At 41.3% G+C, this 17722-nt stretch overlaps 3 protein-coding genes across 3 annotated transcripts; 1 reads left to right on the forward strand and 2 right to left on the reverse strand.

Moving 5' to 3' along the window:
- Positions 1-668: 668 nt before the first annotated feature.
- On the forward strand, positions 669-7141 carry vdac2 (voltage-dependent anion channel 2). Its single transcript, XM_061086833.1, has 9 exons — positions 669-799; positions 2051-2122; positions 2231-2280; positions 2934-3086; positions 3209-3261; positions 4220-4447; positions 5291-5441; positions 5540-5597; positions 6193-7141. Exons 2-9 carry the CDS (start codon positions 2056-2058, stop codon positions 6282-6284), a joined length of 852 nt encoding a protein of 283 aa, XP_060942816.1. The 5' UTR covers positions 669-799; positions 2051-2055; the 3' UTR covers positions 6285-7141.
- Positions 7142-8083: 942 nt separating this feature from the next.
- On the reverse strand, positions 8084-11589 carry LOC133020998 (neurofilament light polypeptide). The gene is made up of 3 exons (XM_061087768.1): positions 10687-11589; positions 10476-10600; positions 8084-9966 (listed from the first exon to the last, which is right to left on the reverse strand). The coding sequence occupies exons 1-3, from the start codon at positions 11587-11589 to the stop codon at positions 8748-8750; spliced, it is 2247 nt and encodes a 748-aa protein (XP_060943751.1). The 3' UTR covers positions 8084-8747.
- A 1256-nt stretch (positions 11590-12845) lies between these two features.
- On the reverse strand, positions 12846-16530 carry comtd1 (catechol-O-methyltransferase domain containing 1). Its single transcript, XM_061086910.1, has 7 exons — positions 16420-16530; positions 16208-16326; positions 15315-15420; positions 13874-13992; positions 13376-13430; positions 13158-13291; positions 12846-13060 (listed from the first exon to the last, which is right to left on the reverse strand). Exons 1-7 carry the CDS (start codon positions 16472-16474, stop codon positions 12908-12910), a joined length of 741 nt encoding a protein of 246 aa, XP_060942893.1. The 5' UTR covers positions 16475-16530; the 3' UTR covers positions 12846-12907.
- Between the last annotated feature and the right edge of the window lie 1192 nt (positions 16531-17722).

The raw sequence follows: 17722 nt of genomic DNA on the forward strand, positions 1-17722 counted from the left end.
ATGACTTTAAATCACAGCGCCCCCTGGTGGCTACAGGAAGTGAAACGTTTATTGTCCAATTAAGTCCAAACCAGACATGTAAGACTAGAGTCCCGGCCTGATGACATCTACACAGAAATCATGACTTTAAATCACAGCGCCCCCTGGTGGCTACAGGAAGTGACGCCTTTATTGTCCAATTGAGTCCAAACTAGACATGTAAGACTAGAGTCCCAGCCTGATGACAGCTACACAGAAGTCATGACTTTAAATCACAGCGCCCCCTGGTGGCTACAGGAAGTGAAGCGTTTATTGTCCAATTGAGTCCAAACTAGACATGTAAGACTAGATAAAACACATTCGTGAAAAGATCATTAGGATTATTTTATATTAAATTTCTGCCAATAGATCCCCCTCACCTAAATCGTACACACTGAACATTAAAGTCATAATTATGAGATAGTAAGTTATAATGAGATAGTAAGTCATTATTTTGAGAACGTTTCTCACTATAATGACTCACAGGATCTTTATTTTTTTCAGCACAGTAGCGGAAATGGTGTTCCATAGATATTCGGTGATCTTTGTAAGAAAACAAATTCCAATATTGACTTTCGGCTGTGACGTAAAAGGTACTTTTACTCAGGCACATGTGCGACCGCCTCGGGTCCTGAGCCTTGGCTGTGATAGTTGTGGGTCTGGTTGCGGTGCAGTCTCCTTCAGCTCGCCCTCCAACCGGTGAAGCTTCCCCCGGCCGTTTGGTGTGAGGAACATCTCTCTGGAAGTCACTTCACTTTACCTCCAGCCTCATCTCTAACCGGTAAGACAACCACCCGGCGGTCTGACACGGTTTTCTACCCGTGGACGAGCGACAATCTGCGGTGGAGCGAGTTTGACACTTGCCGGTACTCTGCAGGCTAGCTAAGCTAGCTAAGCTAAGCTAGCTGCAGTCGGCGTGCTGCGTCTGACACATGTCGAGTAAAACCATGTCAGCTTTTCTTTGTGTCACACGCTTCATGTGTTGCTGATGAGTCGGTGTATGTTCGATTTAAAGTAAATTAAGTAAATGAATCACAACTTTACTACTTTCCTTTCTGCCGGGCGCTTCGTTAGCCTCCCTCTGGCCTAGCTGGCAGATGTGAGCTGGAACTGCGAGTGAACACTTGAATTAACACATCTCGCTAATTGTCCCCGGCGTGTGCGTGGCCATGCCAAGCTGTGCCTGCCAACTCCCGCGGAGGAGTAGTTTCAACGGGAGACTGTTCTGAACAGGACAAAATGGCTCCTGTCTCCCTCAGTGTAACCTTGTCCATCGGCTGTTACACACTCGTCCTCCCTGTGACTGTCCACCCGCAGCAGCACAATGCCGGGTCTGCGTCAGATGGGACATGCTAAGTGAAGCTAGTAATGTTTTTTCATTTTAAATGTGCGATCAGATGCAGTTAATGTCCTCAACTGGGACAAAGGAAGCTGATCCTGGGACAGAAAGGATTGGACAGTGTGCACCGAGGACTACAGTCCCCACAGTCTGAAACAGAAAGAGTGTGAGCTGCTAGAGAAACCACCGTGTCATCTACAGGACGGAGGACAGTAGTGAGCTGTTGGATGTAATTGTCCAACCCGCTGGTGCAAGGCCTTCTGCAGCTTTCCACTCATCAGCTGTTTGCCACTGCAGCAGGACTGGATACAGCCTCGTGTCCACATCCCCATAATGACCATTTGTTAGAATTAATAATATTTAATACCACAGATCCTGCATCGAATAATAATACAAACTATGACTTTAAAGCGAATTTACGTTGTTTGCATGCAAATAATTCTTACAATATCTCCATGGATTTTGTATATTGAATGAGTTGTGCCCATAAGTTTAAAAGTCTTAACCTTCAGTGGCATTACTTATATTTTGTATTCATACAGTAACAGTTGGGGTCCAATTATCAAGTTTATTATTGAAATCATACAAAATCAAGCCATAGCATCACTGTCTTGCTGTGTAACTGGACACACACACATGTGGAAATGTACCGCAATAATAGTGTTAAGCATTTTATTTCGCTTATGTTTACAGATACAATGGCCGTGCCTCCCATGTATGCTGACCTGGGCAAGTCTGCCAAAGACATCTTCAACAAAGGCTATGGTATGGTTCTCCACAGTCTGACCAATTCTTTCTGTGATGATAAACATTTTGTTCTGCCAAGTATAGTTGATGTTATAGACAAACTCTGAAAAACATTCTTCTCTCCAGGTTTTGGTTTGGTGAAGCTCGATGTCAAGACAAAGTCAGACAGTGGAGTTGTAAGTACATTTCCTACAATTGTGGTTTCACAACCTTAATATTACTTACTGTACTGTATAGTTCAACCAAGTTAAGTTAGTTACATTTCCTGGCTCTGCTTAGAAAATACTTATTGTGCATTGTCGGCCATAAAGATAAAAAGCTGGCACCCAGAACAATGAGGCCCATCCAATAATAATTCTGCAATCAATTTAACAGTGCTCGATCCTCAATAGTTTTTCTCCAAATATCAGTAATGATTGACCGATACATTTACCTGGTACGGTCTGTCTCTGTATGCATGTGTCGTTTTGTTTCTTGAGTGTGGTCCTCAAGTCACCAACTGTAGTTGGATTTACCTCAGAGGCAGCTTTGAGCACACTAGCAGATGTTTGTGTGTTTATGGACAGATATTGACACCATGTTGGTGTCACTACTGTGTTAGATACATTCACAAAACTTAAAGTTGTGTAGCTGTGATCAAAATGAAGGCTGACTTTAAATATGGGTGTGGTCCACACCCTGAATGCAAAGTATTACTCATACAAAGTAGTAAAGACTGCTGAGCACTATGAGTCAGAAAATCAACATCTCAAGATTGTCTCTGGTTTGCTTGTCTCTGCTTTTTTTTTTTTTTGTAATGTAATTTTTTTTCTAAAATTGTCTCCTACAGGAATTCAAAACATCTGGATCCTCCAACACTGACACCAGCAAAGTTGCAGGTAGCCTTGAAACTAAATACAAGAGGTCCGAATATGGTCTGACCTTCACTGAGAAGTGGAACACCGACAACACCTTGGGAACAGAAATCACAGTTGAAGATCAGGTTAGATTTACTCATTTCCTCCATTTGTTTAACAACCACTGTCTGAATACTCTACACGTTTCACTTGACAGAGCAACATTCATTTCTGTAACTGTCAAATGAACTGTTTTTTTTTCTCTCAGATTGCCAAGGGACTGAAGTTGACTTTTGACACAACCTTCTCACCAAACACTGGGTAAGTTCATGGTTAGAATAAAGTGTTCATGAAAAAGTTAGTTCCGTGCTACTTTAACTCAAATGTAAACCACTGCACTGCCTCTCAACTGGACTAATGTTTGTAACATGATCTGTGCTGCTGACAAGTGGTCCGGTGTGACCCTGATCTCAGTATGCAGTTTTTCTACTGGAACGTTTCTATAATTGGCTGTTAAGTTTTACATATTTGTAAGTTTAGATGATGTTTTGCAGTTTGTGGTTCTCGGGGAGGAAATAAAAATGAGACTAGTGGGTCTATGAGGGCACGGGCCTGCTTTCATATTGCGTTAAGGCAGGTTTTTGACTTTTGAGTTATGTGGCTACATTGAGACGGCATGTTCAAGGCTTCAGTGTTGTGCTCCCACTGAGAAATAAAGACCAGCAGCGCGCTAAAAGCTGGTTTGTAAACGAGATGTCGAGGTTTGGCAAATTCTACCTTCAAGTAAGCCATTATTCAAACCTGGTGATGTGGCTAATCATTTTTTTCTCTTGTCCACCAATGTTGCCTCTGAAGAAAAATAAAATTTGTTGGCCTGCTTGCAACATGAGCTGACAGTTGGCATTCAGCCTGGGTGTGGAGTTTGATCTATGGGATCATAAATCTGAGCAAGTGGTTCCTAAGGTGGCAGCAACAACACTGTGGGGGTTCCCTAAGGTTTCATTTGATGTTTATTTTTCTAAATAGACATTAAATGAAATGTTTTCAATACAAAAGCATCTTTAAACATATTTAACAGGACATTATAAAAATCCCTCTTAACAAAAAGTTGTTTTGGGACCCTTGTTCGTATAGAGGTCGTATAGTTTGAAAGTGTTTGCAGTTACACATGAGCTTATTGTTTACTGCACACGTATAACCTGACCCTCGTTAAAAAGCAATACTAATCTGACTTTATTGGGTTTTCAGTTTGAGGTTGACTAATGTTTCTCACCAACAGTAAGAAGAGTGGCAAAGTTAAGACCGCCTACAAGCGCGAGTTTGTCAACCTTGGCTGTGATGTCGACTTCGACTTTGCTGGTCCCACTATCCACGGGGCTGGCGTTGTCGGCTACGAGGGTTGGCTCGCCGGCTACCAGATGAGCTTCGACACTGCCAAATCCAAGATGACCCAGAACAACTTTGCCATTGGTTACAAGACTGGAGACTTCCAGCTCCACACCAATGTGTAAGTTACTGACTCCACTAACTGGTTGGAATCTTCAGGCCACTTCCAGTCAACAAAGAGGAGCGTAACTTTTTAGCTTGTAGGAAGCTGTACATGTGTGTTCATGTGCAAACCATTACAAATATAGAATAATGTAACAATGAAAAAGTCTATCACAAAACTTCACATGGCTTAATGGAGGTTTCTATCGTTAAATACAAACCAATGCATCATGAGGAGCTTTTACAGCCTGAAGGAAGAAATGCAGCAGAGCAGCTTCTTGTTTGACCTAGAAAGTAACACAAAGTGAACATGTTGACTCCTAAAGAATTCTGGGTGTGGTTAAAGTTAAATGCACCAGTTAAGTCAAAGCAAATGAACCCTCTAAATGGGTGTATGGATAAAAACGGTGTTTATTTAGATAAATCACAGGAAAGATAATATTTATTTGGCAAATCACAATACGATAAATAATAGCTTAAATTTATATAGCAACTTTCAAGAGACTCAAGGATGCCTTACATGTGTCCTTGGGGACAAAAGAGAAGAGAAAGTATTTCGCACAAAACAGGATATGAATAAGCTGCAGTAATGGCAGGGTAGAGCCTATAAATAACATTGAATTTCAATACATTAATATGCCATCACTACTCATTTATTAAAATTGGCCTGATGGATTCATTTTCTGCCACAATTAATCAGTTTGTTGGTTTTGTAGTTCTTAATTTCTGACTGAACAAAAAATATAAAAGGAAAGGAAGAGGATGGATGTTCCTTCAAACTGCTGGATTCACCTTCCACACACTTAAAACCTCTTTAGCTTCCAAATATTTACTGTAGCTGGATATTTCTCATCTGTTTTAGGAATGACGGAGCAGAGTTTGGAGGCTCCATCTACCAGAAGGTGAGCGACAAGCTGGAGACAGCCGTCAACCTGGCCTGGACGGCTGGCAGCAACAGCACACGCTTCGGTATTGCAGCCAAGTTCCAGCTGGACAAGGATGCCTCCATCAGTGTAAGTAGAGCAGCAGGGACACTCGGAGCAAGATGGCAAAAGAAAGATGTGACAACTACTTATCATCTACTGACTTGGGATGTTTTGTTTTATTCTAGGCTAAAGTGAACAACAATAGCCTTGTTGGTGTTGGATACACCCAGACTCTTAGACCAGGTAAGTGAACAGTTGAAGCATGTGTCGTACGAAATGTTAACAGATGAGATACATTGTAGTTATCCCCTACATGTTTAGTTCACCTACTTAACACTTTGCTCCTGAGTCCTTGTATTCACCACTAGAGACCAGAACTGTGCCATAAAACGATAAAGATAATCATAGCAAAATAACTTTTCCTCGATAGAAATATAAGACATGGTCGATAGAACTCATTCCGTCCATGATTTGACAGACAACATGAACAGCCAATGATAATGAGTATAGTGCTGCACCGAACCAATCATGTGGTTGGAATAGAGCCATATCAGGTTAGGTTTGCGCACAGAGTGTAGGAGTAGCAGCCAGCAGCAGCCCACGTGCTAATGTTTGTGGTACTGCAGCCATGTATACCAGTAAGTCAGGAGTGGGAGCAAGATAAAAGACAAAATTATAACCTTTTTTGAGATTATGTCTAATTTATTGAACAAAAATGTACTCATTTATAGCAAAAAGTAACTAGCTACGTTTCCCATCAACCCCAAATTCAACTTCTGACACTCAAGTCAGTGTTTGCGCATGAAATGCCTAACGTTGGTTCCTCTTGCCCGTGCAGGCGTGAAACTCACCCTGTCCGGCCTGGTCGATGGCAAGAACATCAACGCCGGAGGCCACAAGCTCGGTCTGGGCCTGGAACTGGAAGCCTAAGCTTTCGTCATACTGCAAAGGACTAGGGAATATCAGAAGAATCTGGCCTTAAAATGTATGTCCAACTCAAACCAGCAAAGGGATATCTGGGAGAGATCGAGTCAAAGGCTACGACAGCAAACTTCTAACTTGGGTGCCACTTCCAACTCGGTGCTTCTGTCATTTTACCTTTGTTGCTTTTTTTGCTTTGTAACTGCGTCTATTCAAGAGACAGTTGGTGGTGTACTATTTATAAAACATTGTCATTGTTCCTGTCCATCACTGCCATAATAATGAAATCCAATACAATCCCTTTGCCTGTCATCAGCTGTGTGTGACTTTATTTGGAAATTATCCCAGATACTCAGTTTCTTTGGTGAGAACATCGGGTGATGGTTTGTGTGGTGAGCGATGTCATACCTTCTCTCTGATTTATACACTCGCAATCATCTGATATTCCTTTGTCATTTGCAAACCTTGTTAAGTACACTAGGCTTTTTTTCAGCTTTTATTTAAATATTGCTGCACCCTTCCTTTCATGCGCACAAGGACAAACTATAGCTCTAATGTTTTGTTTTGTGTCGGTCCTCTGGGTTTGTGACCTTTACCTGGGAGGTTTCGTGAAGTTGGCTCCTTAAGGAACCTGTAAACGCGGCCGACCAAGCAGAATTTAGTTTTTGTTTATTCTGTACTAACCGACAACCGGGGCACACAATGTTCACAATAATGCCAAACTATCCTTGTCCTGAAGAGGTGTGACTTAGTTGCACACATGCACTCTTGGTTTTTCCATGTACCGGGCAGAGACTAAGCCCACAGGAAGTCGTGGAGGTCCTTATGTGTATGTCTTAAGTTTTCAATAAAGTCTTTGAACTCCACAGATGCATGTTTTTTAATGTGATATTGTAGTTTCACAACAAAAAGGGCTTATTTACTAGTTTGCCTAATGTTGACCATTAGAAGTCTGGGATGAGTAGTTAACTGAGTGCTAATCAAAGTTATGAATAGTCAAGTCTTCGGTTACATCCACTAGCTTATCTTTACATTACATTTCATTTAGCTGACGCTTCTTTCCAAAGCGACTTACAATAAGTGTGTTCAACCATGAGGGTACAAACCCAGAACAACAAGAATCAAGAAAGTACAATTTCTTAAAAAAAAGCTTAACTACAAAGTACAAGTACTACTAAATTGTTAGTTTAAAATTGTATTCAAGGTATAGTTGGTATTATCTGACTTGTTAAGGTTACTTACTCAATTGCAAAAGTTATTAAAGACTCCAGAACATCTTCAGAAGCTTTTCAGAGGTCCTGCCGTCTATTTAAAGACCAGTCGAACTATAATTAGACCGGCCGGTGTTTTTATTTAAATAGTGTCACTAACAGCAGTCTCATCTTAAGTCTTTAATCTCCTACATCTTTGCTCACAAGAAGTTGTCAAATCCTCTTGACCTCAGTCCTATTTGAGCAGTGAGTATCCATTTCCATGTCCTAGAGTGAAGTTGAAGTCCTTGACGGGAGGGTCCTGCATCTGAGTTAGTGATTCAAGTTTTATTTTGGAAAGGATTATGCATATTTCCACAGCAAACTCGTTTTTTACTTAGGACTGTTTAGCTTGATGAGAGTATCTGAACTCCAGGGTCTTATTATGAATCCCTGAGATGTGTTGGCTTTAAGAGGAAATGAATAAAAGGCAAATGAAACCAAACAGACACATTCTTACAAAGCATTAATAAAGAGACTAAATTATTCAAAGATATGAGAAGTAAATGAAAGGACAAGGTTTAGTTTATACATTAAAATAAATACGAAACCATTAGCTGAGATGAAATGCCTTTATTTAATACACATGGATGCTCTGCTGTCCTCTACAGTCACTTATATGCTCATGCATGCCTCATTGCTTTGTTCACATACTGAGTTAAAGGGAATGACATAGATGACAGAATCCACTTATTGCTGACGTATGAAAAGAGTTGAAATCAGTCAATCAATGATGCACCTTCATCACAGCAAAAAACAAATTGCAGTGGAATACAGTCGTTTATATTTTATATCAACAGGACTGACTTATTTCAAATATTAAACATCTTGTGTTATCCTTTGCAGAAACATATTACTATAGATTATATCATTATCTTCAAAGTGTAGCTCAGAATAACAGTACCGTTTGATCTTGCATGTGTGTCAGCACGCACCAAAGTAGATTAATTCCCTTTGCATCATTTACATTCATAATCATGTTTGTGTGGTGAGTCAAACAATTTTAATAGATTACAAAGTGACGTAGGAGTTTAAAGTCGGATCTGCTGCAGACAGAAGAATCGTGCGCTCTCTGTTTTTCACTTTCAAGAAGAATTACAGCAGCAGCAGTTTTCTTCTCTTTGCTCCGTTCAGGCCTTGCAGTTGCATCTGCATTAGTTTAACCATTCTCTAGTTTCAGCTTCAATTTCCCTGATATTTGCATTTTATTTAAACCCCTTTTTTACTTCTTCTTCTGCGAATTAATCTCCATTGTGTCAGTCTGTTCTGACTTCGGAACCTGGCTCCTTTCTTTCCCAGGCGTCTCATTGATTTCTTCGCTAGTTGTCTTTACATTTGGCAAAACAATTCGGTCTGTTTCAGTTTTATCTTCATTGTTTCTCTCGCCCTTTACTTCAGCTAAGCTACATTTGTCAGATGAGTCTTTATCTAGGCCTTGATCACGTCCAGCATCTTTAGTGCTTTTTGCTACTTGTTTTTCTTTTTCTTTCTCACTTTCAGATTTATCGATTTCCTTCCGCTCAGTACGGATGATTTCCTTTTCCTCTCTCCTGATTGTTGTGCTTGAAGTTGCTCCAGCCTTTTCTGAAAGCTCCTCTGTCTCTAGGGAAACAGTGGTCTTTATCTCTGTTGTAAAATCACTGCTTTTCTTATCCTGCACTTGAACCGCACTGCTCAGCTCAGTTTTGCCTGATTCTTTGGTCAGGACCTCATCAACTAGCTGCCTCACTTGAATTGAGATAAGATTATCTTTAAGTGCATCTTGCTTTTCATTATTCACGAGTTCCTCCTCCACAGTGACCTCCGATTTTGAGTCTTTCCGAACTGCTGCCTTTGACACTGGATTTGTTTCTTCTTTAGTGTTTTCAGCTACTTTTTTCTGTTGCTCATTTTCTTCTTCATCATGACTCTCACTAAATAAAACTTTGCTTTGAGTCTTTTTGTCTCTGCCGCTCACACCTTCTCTGTCAGTTGCTTCTGTTTCCTCTGACTCCTCTCCTCTATCTTGACCCTTCTCACCATCCTCCACCTCTCCAGGTCTCCCTCTATCCCCGTCATCCCCTCCGTTTACTGAGTTTCCTTCTGACAGATTCTGCTGACTGTCAGACACCTGCTCACTTTCTTCCTCTCGACTGTCTTTATTATCATCCTCCTCCTCCTCACTGCCCCCTCTACCCCTTTTGGCACGCTCCCACTCATCTTTCCCCGCTTCTGTCTCCTCTGATCCGGTGTCCTCAAATTCTGACATCTCAATTTCCCTGGTGGTCTCCGTTATGATCTCCTCCACAAACTTGTAGTGGGGCTCCGCTCGTCTGTGCGGGCCGCCTGGCCGGCTGAGGCAGGGCAGGGTGTAGACGGGGGACTGGTGGTAGATGTAGGGCAAGGAGACGTGGGTGTCTGACAGATTGGATAGTCGAGCTTCCTCGCTACAGAGAAGTTTCCTGCAAGACAGAAGGGACAGATTTTATCTGCGCTAACCAATGTAGAGGGTATTTTAAAAGACTTGAGGAAAAAAACAACACTGAAGCATCTAAAAAGGTGATTGGTGGTAACATTAAGAAATCAATTATTGTGTAAACTAAGGAGGTGTATAATTGACCATTACAATCAGGATTGAGTCAGAATTGGGTTTTTGTTCCCGGTTGGTAAACACGTTGTACAAGGAAGTTGTTGTGGTGTGCCAGTGCAAGCACTAAAACACATTGCACATTTTGAAAAAAAGTAGTATTTCTACTTAATTGTATATAGTATTTCCTTTTTTTCGCATTCTTATCTCCCCTTGCACCGCTTCTTTTTTGTGCTGCGTTGTCCTTTGTGAATTCCCTCTGTGGTGGAGGACCACAACAAATTCATCTTATTTAAAATGATAATCTTATTCTTAACAACCCCAAATGGTTGCTTCGGTTATAACGATCTCTCATATTACAGAGCACTGTTTTCCATATCTCACCTGTAAGACAGTATCTCCACATCCAACGCCATCTTCACATTTAACAGATCCTGGTACTCCCGCAGGTAACCAGACATGTCAAATTTCCAGTTTATCAGCTCGTTTTCAAGTTCTTTGATTGTCGTCTGCAACAAGAGAGGAGAGAAGGTTTGTCACTAGATACCATTGGCACATACTGGGAAGAGACTTTATGATTTAAAGAAACTTTTACCTGATAGTGGATGATTTCCTCCTCGTGTCGATCCTCGACCTCACGCAGCTGCTTCTCCAGCGCGTCCCTGGTTCCTTTGGCGCAGTCCAGCTCGGTGTGTGTGGCCTGCAGCCGCCTCCTGTGCTCCTGCACCTCCTGCTGGGTCGCTTTTAAAGCTTCTCTCTTGGCCTCAGCTGCCTCTGTTAATCTTGCAAACTGGGATCTGAAAGTTTCTCCAACCTGCCAGACTTCGGACACAGCATGACCTTCCAGCTGCGCTCTGACGTCCCGGAGTGCCGCAGTGACGCCAGGTGCGCCAAATCCGTGCGCCTCCACATTCTCCTGCAGATCCTGGATTTCTCCAAACATCTCCGACACCTCGGCCTCATGGTTTCCCTTCAGGAGGTTGAGCTCATCAACGAGGGACTGAGCTTTCCCGTCCAGCAGCAGTTTAACCCGATACGCGTCATCTATGTCCTTCTTCAGGGCCACGATGTTGCTCTGCGCCTCCGATCTGCTGCGCGCCTCCTGTTCGTGGTGTCTCCTCACGCTGGACACCTCCTCCTCTAAATCCTGATGCTCGATTTCAATCCGGTGCTTCTGGTGAGTGATGTCCTGGACCACGCTTCTCAGCCTCCTGAGCTCCGGTCCGTACTCCTCCTCCAGGCAGGATGCGGGCTTCGCCTCCCCTCGGAGCTCCTGGATCTCCTGCTCCAGCAGCTGGTTCTTCTGCTCCAGCCGGTGCACCGTCCCGATGAAGCCCGCGAGGCGATCGTTCAAACCGTGCATCAGCTCCTTCTCGTTACACGGGCCAGAGAACGGGCTCGTCGGATTGGTGCGCGTCCCCTGGAGCACGACAGCGGTGGGATCGAATCCCGGCCACCTGGGTTGGATCCTGCCCGGTGGAGCTGCTCTGGGATCCATGCTGCGGCGGTTTGTGCTGACGCTGGGTGGGGGGGGGGGGCCAGATGTGCAGAGATGCTCCAAGCGCGCTTTTATAACCCACATGTGCTCGGTGCGGACCGGAACTGTCCACGGTGCTGAAAAGGTGAAGCGTCAGCTGATGCCTTAATGAGCCCGAGTCCACATTTTTTTTGGCACAGAGCAGTGACGTGGATCAACTGACTGTACATGTCATCCTCAAACACATACACACACGCTGTATATAATAGTAATTATGAGATGCAGATATTAATCCCAGAAGAAATTCCTGGGCCAGCTTGCCCCAATATTACAATATCAAATAGCCAATATAATAGAATAGAGAAAAGAAGTCTAAATATATAAGCTGTTGAATTTTAAAAACCTAAATAATCCAGTTAATAAAAAGTACAATGAAAATTGTGCTTTAGTGCAGTTACTTCTCATAACTGTTTTAGATTCCACTCCATCTATGTGAAGTTTGCTGTTTTTTGTTTTTTTTTACAATATATTTTTACGTAGTCACATTTTAAATGCAGGAATTTAACTTGTACTTCTACACTAGTATATCTACTTTGAGCAAAGGATCTGCATACAACCCACAGACATGCTGTCCACTTCTGTATAGTCACAGCAATATATTCTCTAGAAGGTATTTTTACACTTTGGTATTAGTTAAAGATCCATCATGTCAACATGTTCACTAATTATTCTATCATACTTGTCATACAGCCGCATTAGATAACCCTAATATGCCCATAAAATTAAACACAGGATCATATAAATGTGAAATACTTTGTTGTTATTCGAACTTTTTCACTCAATCAATAGTCAATTCTTCATTGAAAACCTAAAATTATACTTTTATCTTTCATCAAAACACCAAATTCATACAACAGTTATGTTATAGTGGTCTCACATGTGATCTTTGACATGTCTGTAGTCATAATAGTCTAAAAGGAATCCTGTTTGACTGATGTTTCAGTTTTGAGCCACTCACAGTACTTTACAGTACAAGGCCTATTCACCCATTCACATGCCGCCTCTAAATGCTAAACCTTTTCTATCACACACATAACTTTCACAAACTGTGAAAGCCTTCAGGGGCAATTTTGGGCGAGTACCTTTCCCAGTGCAGACTGGAGGAGCCGGGAATCAAAATACCATCATTCCTGTTTGTGAGAAAGCTTCTCTAACTCCTGAGCTGCCCAAGAAGTGTCATTTGGTGTATATGTGAAATAACACACAAATTCAATATATCAAGTTTTTCTCGTATATTTAATATAAAACAGATACATTTCATTTCATATCTATAGTGACTTTAGCGCTTAATGGCAATGGTCAGTCCGTCACCCACAGTGAGCATGCTCAGATCAATCCTCTGGTCCAGATGCAGCTTCTTATTGAGAGCATCCAGAGCCTGGGAGGTGAGGTCCTCAGGGGCAGGATTCACCACCTTCCCGCTCCACAGCACCTTCACACACAATAACAACAGAGATGTTTCATTCGGTTCTCAGTGACGATGTGTCGTACCGCACCGTGTGTTCTCTGACAGAAGCTTCTGTACTTACGTTGTCAATCGCAATGATGCCCCCCTGTCGTATGAGCTCGAGGGATTTCTCGTAGTATCTGTCGTAGTTGAATTTATCAGCATCGATGAACACAAAGTCATATGTCCCCGCTTCCCCGGCTGCTATCAGTTCATCTGATCAGACAAACATCAAAGTTAAGTTGAAAAGAAGTTGCACTTTTATTAGAATTCATGGCTGAGACGCATAAAAGCACTTACTCAGCGTCTTCAAGGCTATTTCATGTCGTACATCTATCTTACTCTCCATTCCGGCCTAGAGAAAAGATTAAAATGTGTGAGTTGAGAGTTTGGTGTGGGCTGTTTAAGCTTCTAATTGTTTTTTAAAGAGCATGTTAAGGAAGGTTGAAACAGGTATCGATTTTCCTGCTTGGCTTCGACATCTTTATGTGACCCAGTTTCCTGATTAGACTCCTTTTCCCTCTACAGCCTGCAGCATTTTGTGAAGATGCACCGACAGAGGGTGGACGTGCAGTTTGCTGTCTGCTGCACAATTTCCCCTCTGACAGGCAACAATCAGTCGCACTTTACTTGCAAAATGTCAAATACAAGTGTTGCACTAGAGCCAGGAATTGGACGTTGTGTATTCGAGTAACCTAACCTGTTCTGAAGAGCGAAGATTCAAGTTTGCTTGATCCAATACTCATGATCTCGTGTGAACAACTTGAAGCCATGCTGTTTGGAAAGACATTTTCTCACCTCTTTAAAAAATGGTTTAGCAATGTCCACATAGGTGTCCTCTATTTCACAGGCGACCACATGTCCGTTCTCCGGCATGGCCAACGCCATGCTCAGTGTGTTGTATCCTGTGTACATCCCTGCAGAATGAAAACAATGTAAACTGGATCATCTTAGGCATATATTTTAGGTTCTTTCAAGAGGATGAAAAGACTCAATACCTAATGTTTGTATTTGAATACAGTTAAAGTCATGGCAATGAAACCCAATGTGTCAAAACCTACATGGTTTGAATTTCCCAAATTTAATTGCAAGCAGTTTCAGGATGTGTAATTCAAAAAGCTATGATGTCATCTTTACTATATGAATTTCTATCGATCAGTTAAGATAAATGACTCCCATCAGTAATCAACTGAGTCTGAATGGTACAGATCAGATCTCTGTCTGGTTATGTTTGGTCAAATATAATCAGATACATTTTCAGGGCAAAACATGTTTCTGCCATAAAACCAGAAACTTCGTCACTAAGTATTCAGTAGTAGTTACATTTTATAATTATGCATTCAGTTGTCTTGAACCAGTTAAAATTAGGGCTGGGCAACGATTAAAAGTTTTAATCGCGATTAATCGCATGATTTCCCTGATTAATCACGATTAATCGCATTTGTATACGCAAAATCCAATAATGAATTAAAAAGTAGTGTATAGCGCAATTTTATTTTCAATGTTCTGCCATATGAACGAAAGTGCCATAACATTTGTTGTGCAAACACTTTTAACATCAGCATTTAAATATAGTAGCAGTTAAATAAAATATTCAGTGTAAATCTCAACTTAACAATGTTATCAAAGCAAATACAAAGTTAAAGCTCAATGCCACTGCCAGGTCATTAATGTTATCCTCTTCGTTATGAAAAATGTATACTCCTCCCTGCGTCTAACGTAGTCTGCCGAAGCCTCGCTCCGCTCGCTGTTTCGTTGAGTGATTTGCTGATATCAACTGTGTGTTTTGCATTTAGGTGATATTTTAGACTGGAAGTACTCCGGTGATAAGAAAATTCACCTTGGCAGTGGCTACAAATAACTTTGGTTCTGTCGACTCCGCCGTCTGGAAGGACTTTAAAATGAAAATGGCCATGTAAAAGCTCCGTACCCTTATCCATGGTTGTTTATCCGCCAATTATTTTCTTTTTTCCGGTTCCGCAGCAGTCAGCAACAGACTTTCACAAAATAAAAGCCTGACTTTCACAATAAAACAATAAATAATCAAACCTGAGTTAATGCGAGATAAAATAATTAGTTGAGTTAAATAAGTGATGAGATAACTCGTAATTAACTAGTTAACTTGCCCAGCCCTAGTTAAAATACTCACTTTCAACTTTGTGTTACCTTCATGTGTTCACAAAGCCATTGCATTTGTTCTTGCACTGTGTGTATTCATGTTCTCTTTACATAATCTCACCGATTTCAATGGCTTTAGTTGCGTTGATCAGTTTAATGAGATTTGCCATAAACTGAGCTTGTTCACTGGCGACCATCATAATACTCCATTGGTCTTCAAGGGTTCTCTAAAAGGAAAATATCAAACAATTTCATCTGTATCATTATAATGAGTGTGATGACTAATGGGATAAACAACATATTTATTTCCACTGGAGGCGAGGCCTTATGAGACCTCTGCCTAGTGTTCTCTTACACTCTGCAGCCCTCTAGTGATCAACATTTGTACTTCTCAACTCCTGAACTGTTATTGTGTTAAATTGTGTATTTGTATATTTGTGGCCTAAATAACCTTCTGATTATCGGTATTTGGTTTGATTTTGGTTCCTGTCCTGTAGAAGGGATCAATTCAACCCTGATAAGGATTGAATAGGAATCTAAAGTCACACTCCACCAAGGCCCAACAGTCCCCTTATGAAAATGCATTAACAATCACTAGATCTGGATTCATAATTATCAGTCCCCTAAACTTGTCAGATTCTTTTTCATGAAGAACCATGAATTATTCTATAAAATGTTGAAAAATGCCTCATCTTGTAATAACTCGTTAAAGAAAGTGAAAGGAAATTATCTGATCTAGATCCACAACAAAATGTAAGGTCGGGCCTCACCCCTTCACAACATTCATGCTAATCTGTCCAGTGGTTTGTTCGTCAAACTAACACATACACACAGGAGAACAAAACCTCTGATCTGGAGGTAGAAAGTTTGGCTGACATGACCAGATGCCATAAACAACACAGGGATGATAAACAACTCATTGACAATGAGCAGTGTGAAGAAATCACTGATTGATTTATCATCACCACATTGGATGAGTGGAGGATTTCTCCCTGGTGTCTGTGGCTGACCTACCAGTTTGAGCTTGGTGAGGACCGGGTGCTCCCTCAGTGAGTTGTTCACCACGTATTGCAGCACAGGGTCGTCCTTCCCTTTGCTGTGGCTCTTCCCGACAAAGGCCGACTGTCCCACACCTGAGCAAAGAGAAACACAACAGCAGCTCCCGTCAATCAATCAGTTCTCTGCTACTCACCAGGTTACCCATCCTCCCCTCGGTCATCTCGTACCTGTTAATACAACAGCAAGTCCAACACAAAACAGCATCTTAATGTCTGCAGCCATTTTGTTCTGGTTCTCTGTTCTTGTTAAACAGCTTTCATTTGAATGCACTAAATCTCCTGGTCTCAGTCCTTTTTGTACAGCGCCACCTGTGTTTGTTCTGCTTAACCTTTGATATGGAGGTTCAGCTTATTGATTTTCTCAGTTACATCACGGTACATGGCGTAAGTAGGGGAACTTCTATCAGGTTGACAAATTATGGACAAACTTGTTGTAAGATATTTTGCTTTAAAAGCATTTTAACAAGCAAACAGGAAAGTTAAAGAGTTTTTAAAAAGGGAAATAGGTATGATTAGATTCCTGAATATAAAGTTCCGTGACAAAGACCCCAGCACTGACCCCGTTATGTTGTAATCCAAACAAGCAAACTTTGTCCTGTTTTATTTGAGTTTTTTCTGACAGGCTTCCAGAATTTACACGATTACTCAAGGCTGTATATCACTGTGACTCATATGTGAAAACTATTTGTTTAAGACAACACTGTCCTAGCTGTGTTGTAAAGTCCATCACATCAAATGGCCCATGGAGCCCTGGTTTGTCTTAGATGTGTATTAGAATGAATAAAATCAATTGAAATCAGTAATAGAAAGAAGAAATACAGAATTGGATTTAAGTGACTTTTCTATCCATGACAATTCTACTCACGAGAAAAGAAAGAAACCGGCCTGGATCCTACACAATGTTGCCCCTCAGTGGTAGAAAGGTGGAATTGCTTTTCATGCGTTTTGTGGAATTGTGGTGAGATGATGTTCTTTAATTATAGTAAATAAACAGTGTTTTTGTTCAGTAATTTTCTGAAATCCATTTCTGTTTAATTCAGGTTTGTTTACTCTTAAAGGGAAACAGACTTGTGGACTTTCAATGGCAAGAAGAAAGTCATCAACTAAAAAATCTCAGGTCCTGTGTTCACACAGTTATTGTTAGTGAATGTATAAAAATCAGATTGAAACCTCTGGATCTTATTCGTTTTTCTCAGATATTAAATCCAGGTTGCACCATAAGTCAATGGGAAACACTGAGATTCATATTCTGGCTTTATATGCATCACTCTCAGCCTCTAAAACTTCCAATTCTGCAGCACATTCACTGACCAAACTCTCTTGGGTCACACAGGAATCTATAATTAAACCCCACAGTTTGATACCAAACACAGGAGGCCTTTGAGGGGGAGCTGAGTAAGTCAGCTGTACTGGTCTGAATCTCTCTTTCCACCATCTGGACCAGTGGCAAATACAGGTGGGCAAACAACTC

This window comes from Limanda limanda, chromosome 15 (genome assembly GCF_963576545.1).
Source record: "Limanda limanda chromosome 15, fLimLim1.1, whole genome shotgun sequence".
In the NCBI taxonomy this organism is placed as follows: Eukaryota; Metazoa; Chordata; class Actinopteri; order Pleuronectiformes; family Pleuronectidae; genus Limanda; species Limanda limanda.

Coding starts and splice junctions, on each gene's coding strand:
- vdac2 (XM_061086833.1), top strand. CDS start 2,056: ATGGCCGTGCCTCCCATGTATGCTGACCTGGGCAAGTCTGCCAAAGAC. Junction 2,281..2,933: donor CAAAGTCAGACAGTGGAGTT/GTAAGTACATTT, acceptor TGTCTCCTACAG/GAATTCAAAACATCTGGATC. Junction 5,442..5,539: donor ACAAGGATGCCTCCATCAGT/GTAAGTAGAGCA, acceptor GTTTTATTCTAG/GCTAAAGTGAACAACAATAG.
- LOC133020998 (XM_061087768.1), bottom strand. CDS start 11,589: ATGGATCCCAGAGCAGCTCCACCGGGCAGGATCCAACCCAGGTGGCCG. Junction 10,601..10,686: donor AGGAAATCATCCACTATCAG/GTAAAAGTTTCT, acceptor CTCTTGTTGCAG/ACGACAATCAAAGAACTTGA. Junction 9,967..10,475: donor GTGGAGATACTGTCTTACAG/GTGAGATATGGA, acceptor TCTGTCTTGCAG/GAAACTTCTCTGTAGCGAGG.
- comtd1 (XM_061086910.1), bottom strand. CDS start 16,474: ATGGCTGCAGACATTAAGATGCTGTTTTGTGTTGGACTTGCTGTTGTA. Junction 15,421..16,207: donor TCCTCACCAAGCTCAAACTG/GTAGGTCAGCCA, acceptor TTTTCCTTTTAG/AGAACCCTTGAAGACCAATG. Junction 13,292..13,375: donor AATAGCCTTGAAGACGCTGA/GTAAGTGCTTTT, acceptor TTGTCTGATCAG/ATGAACTGATAGCAGCCGGG.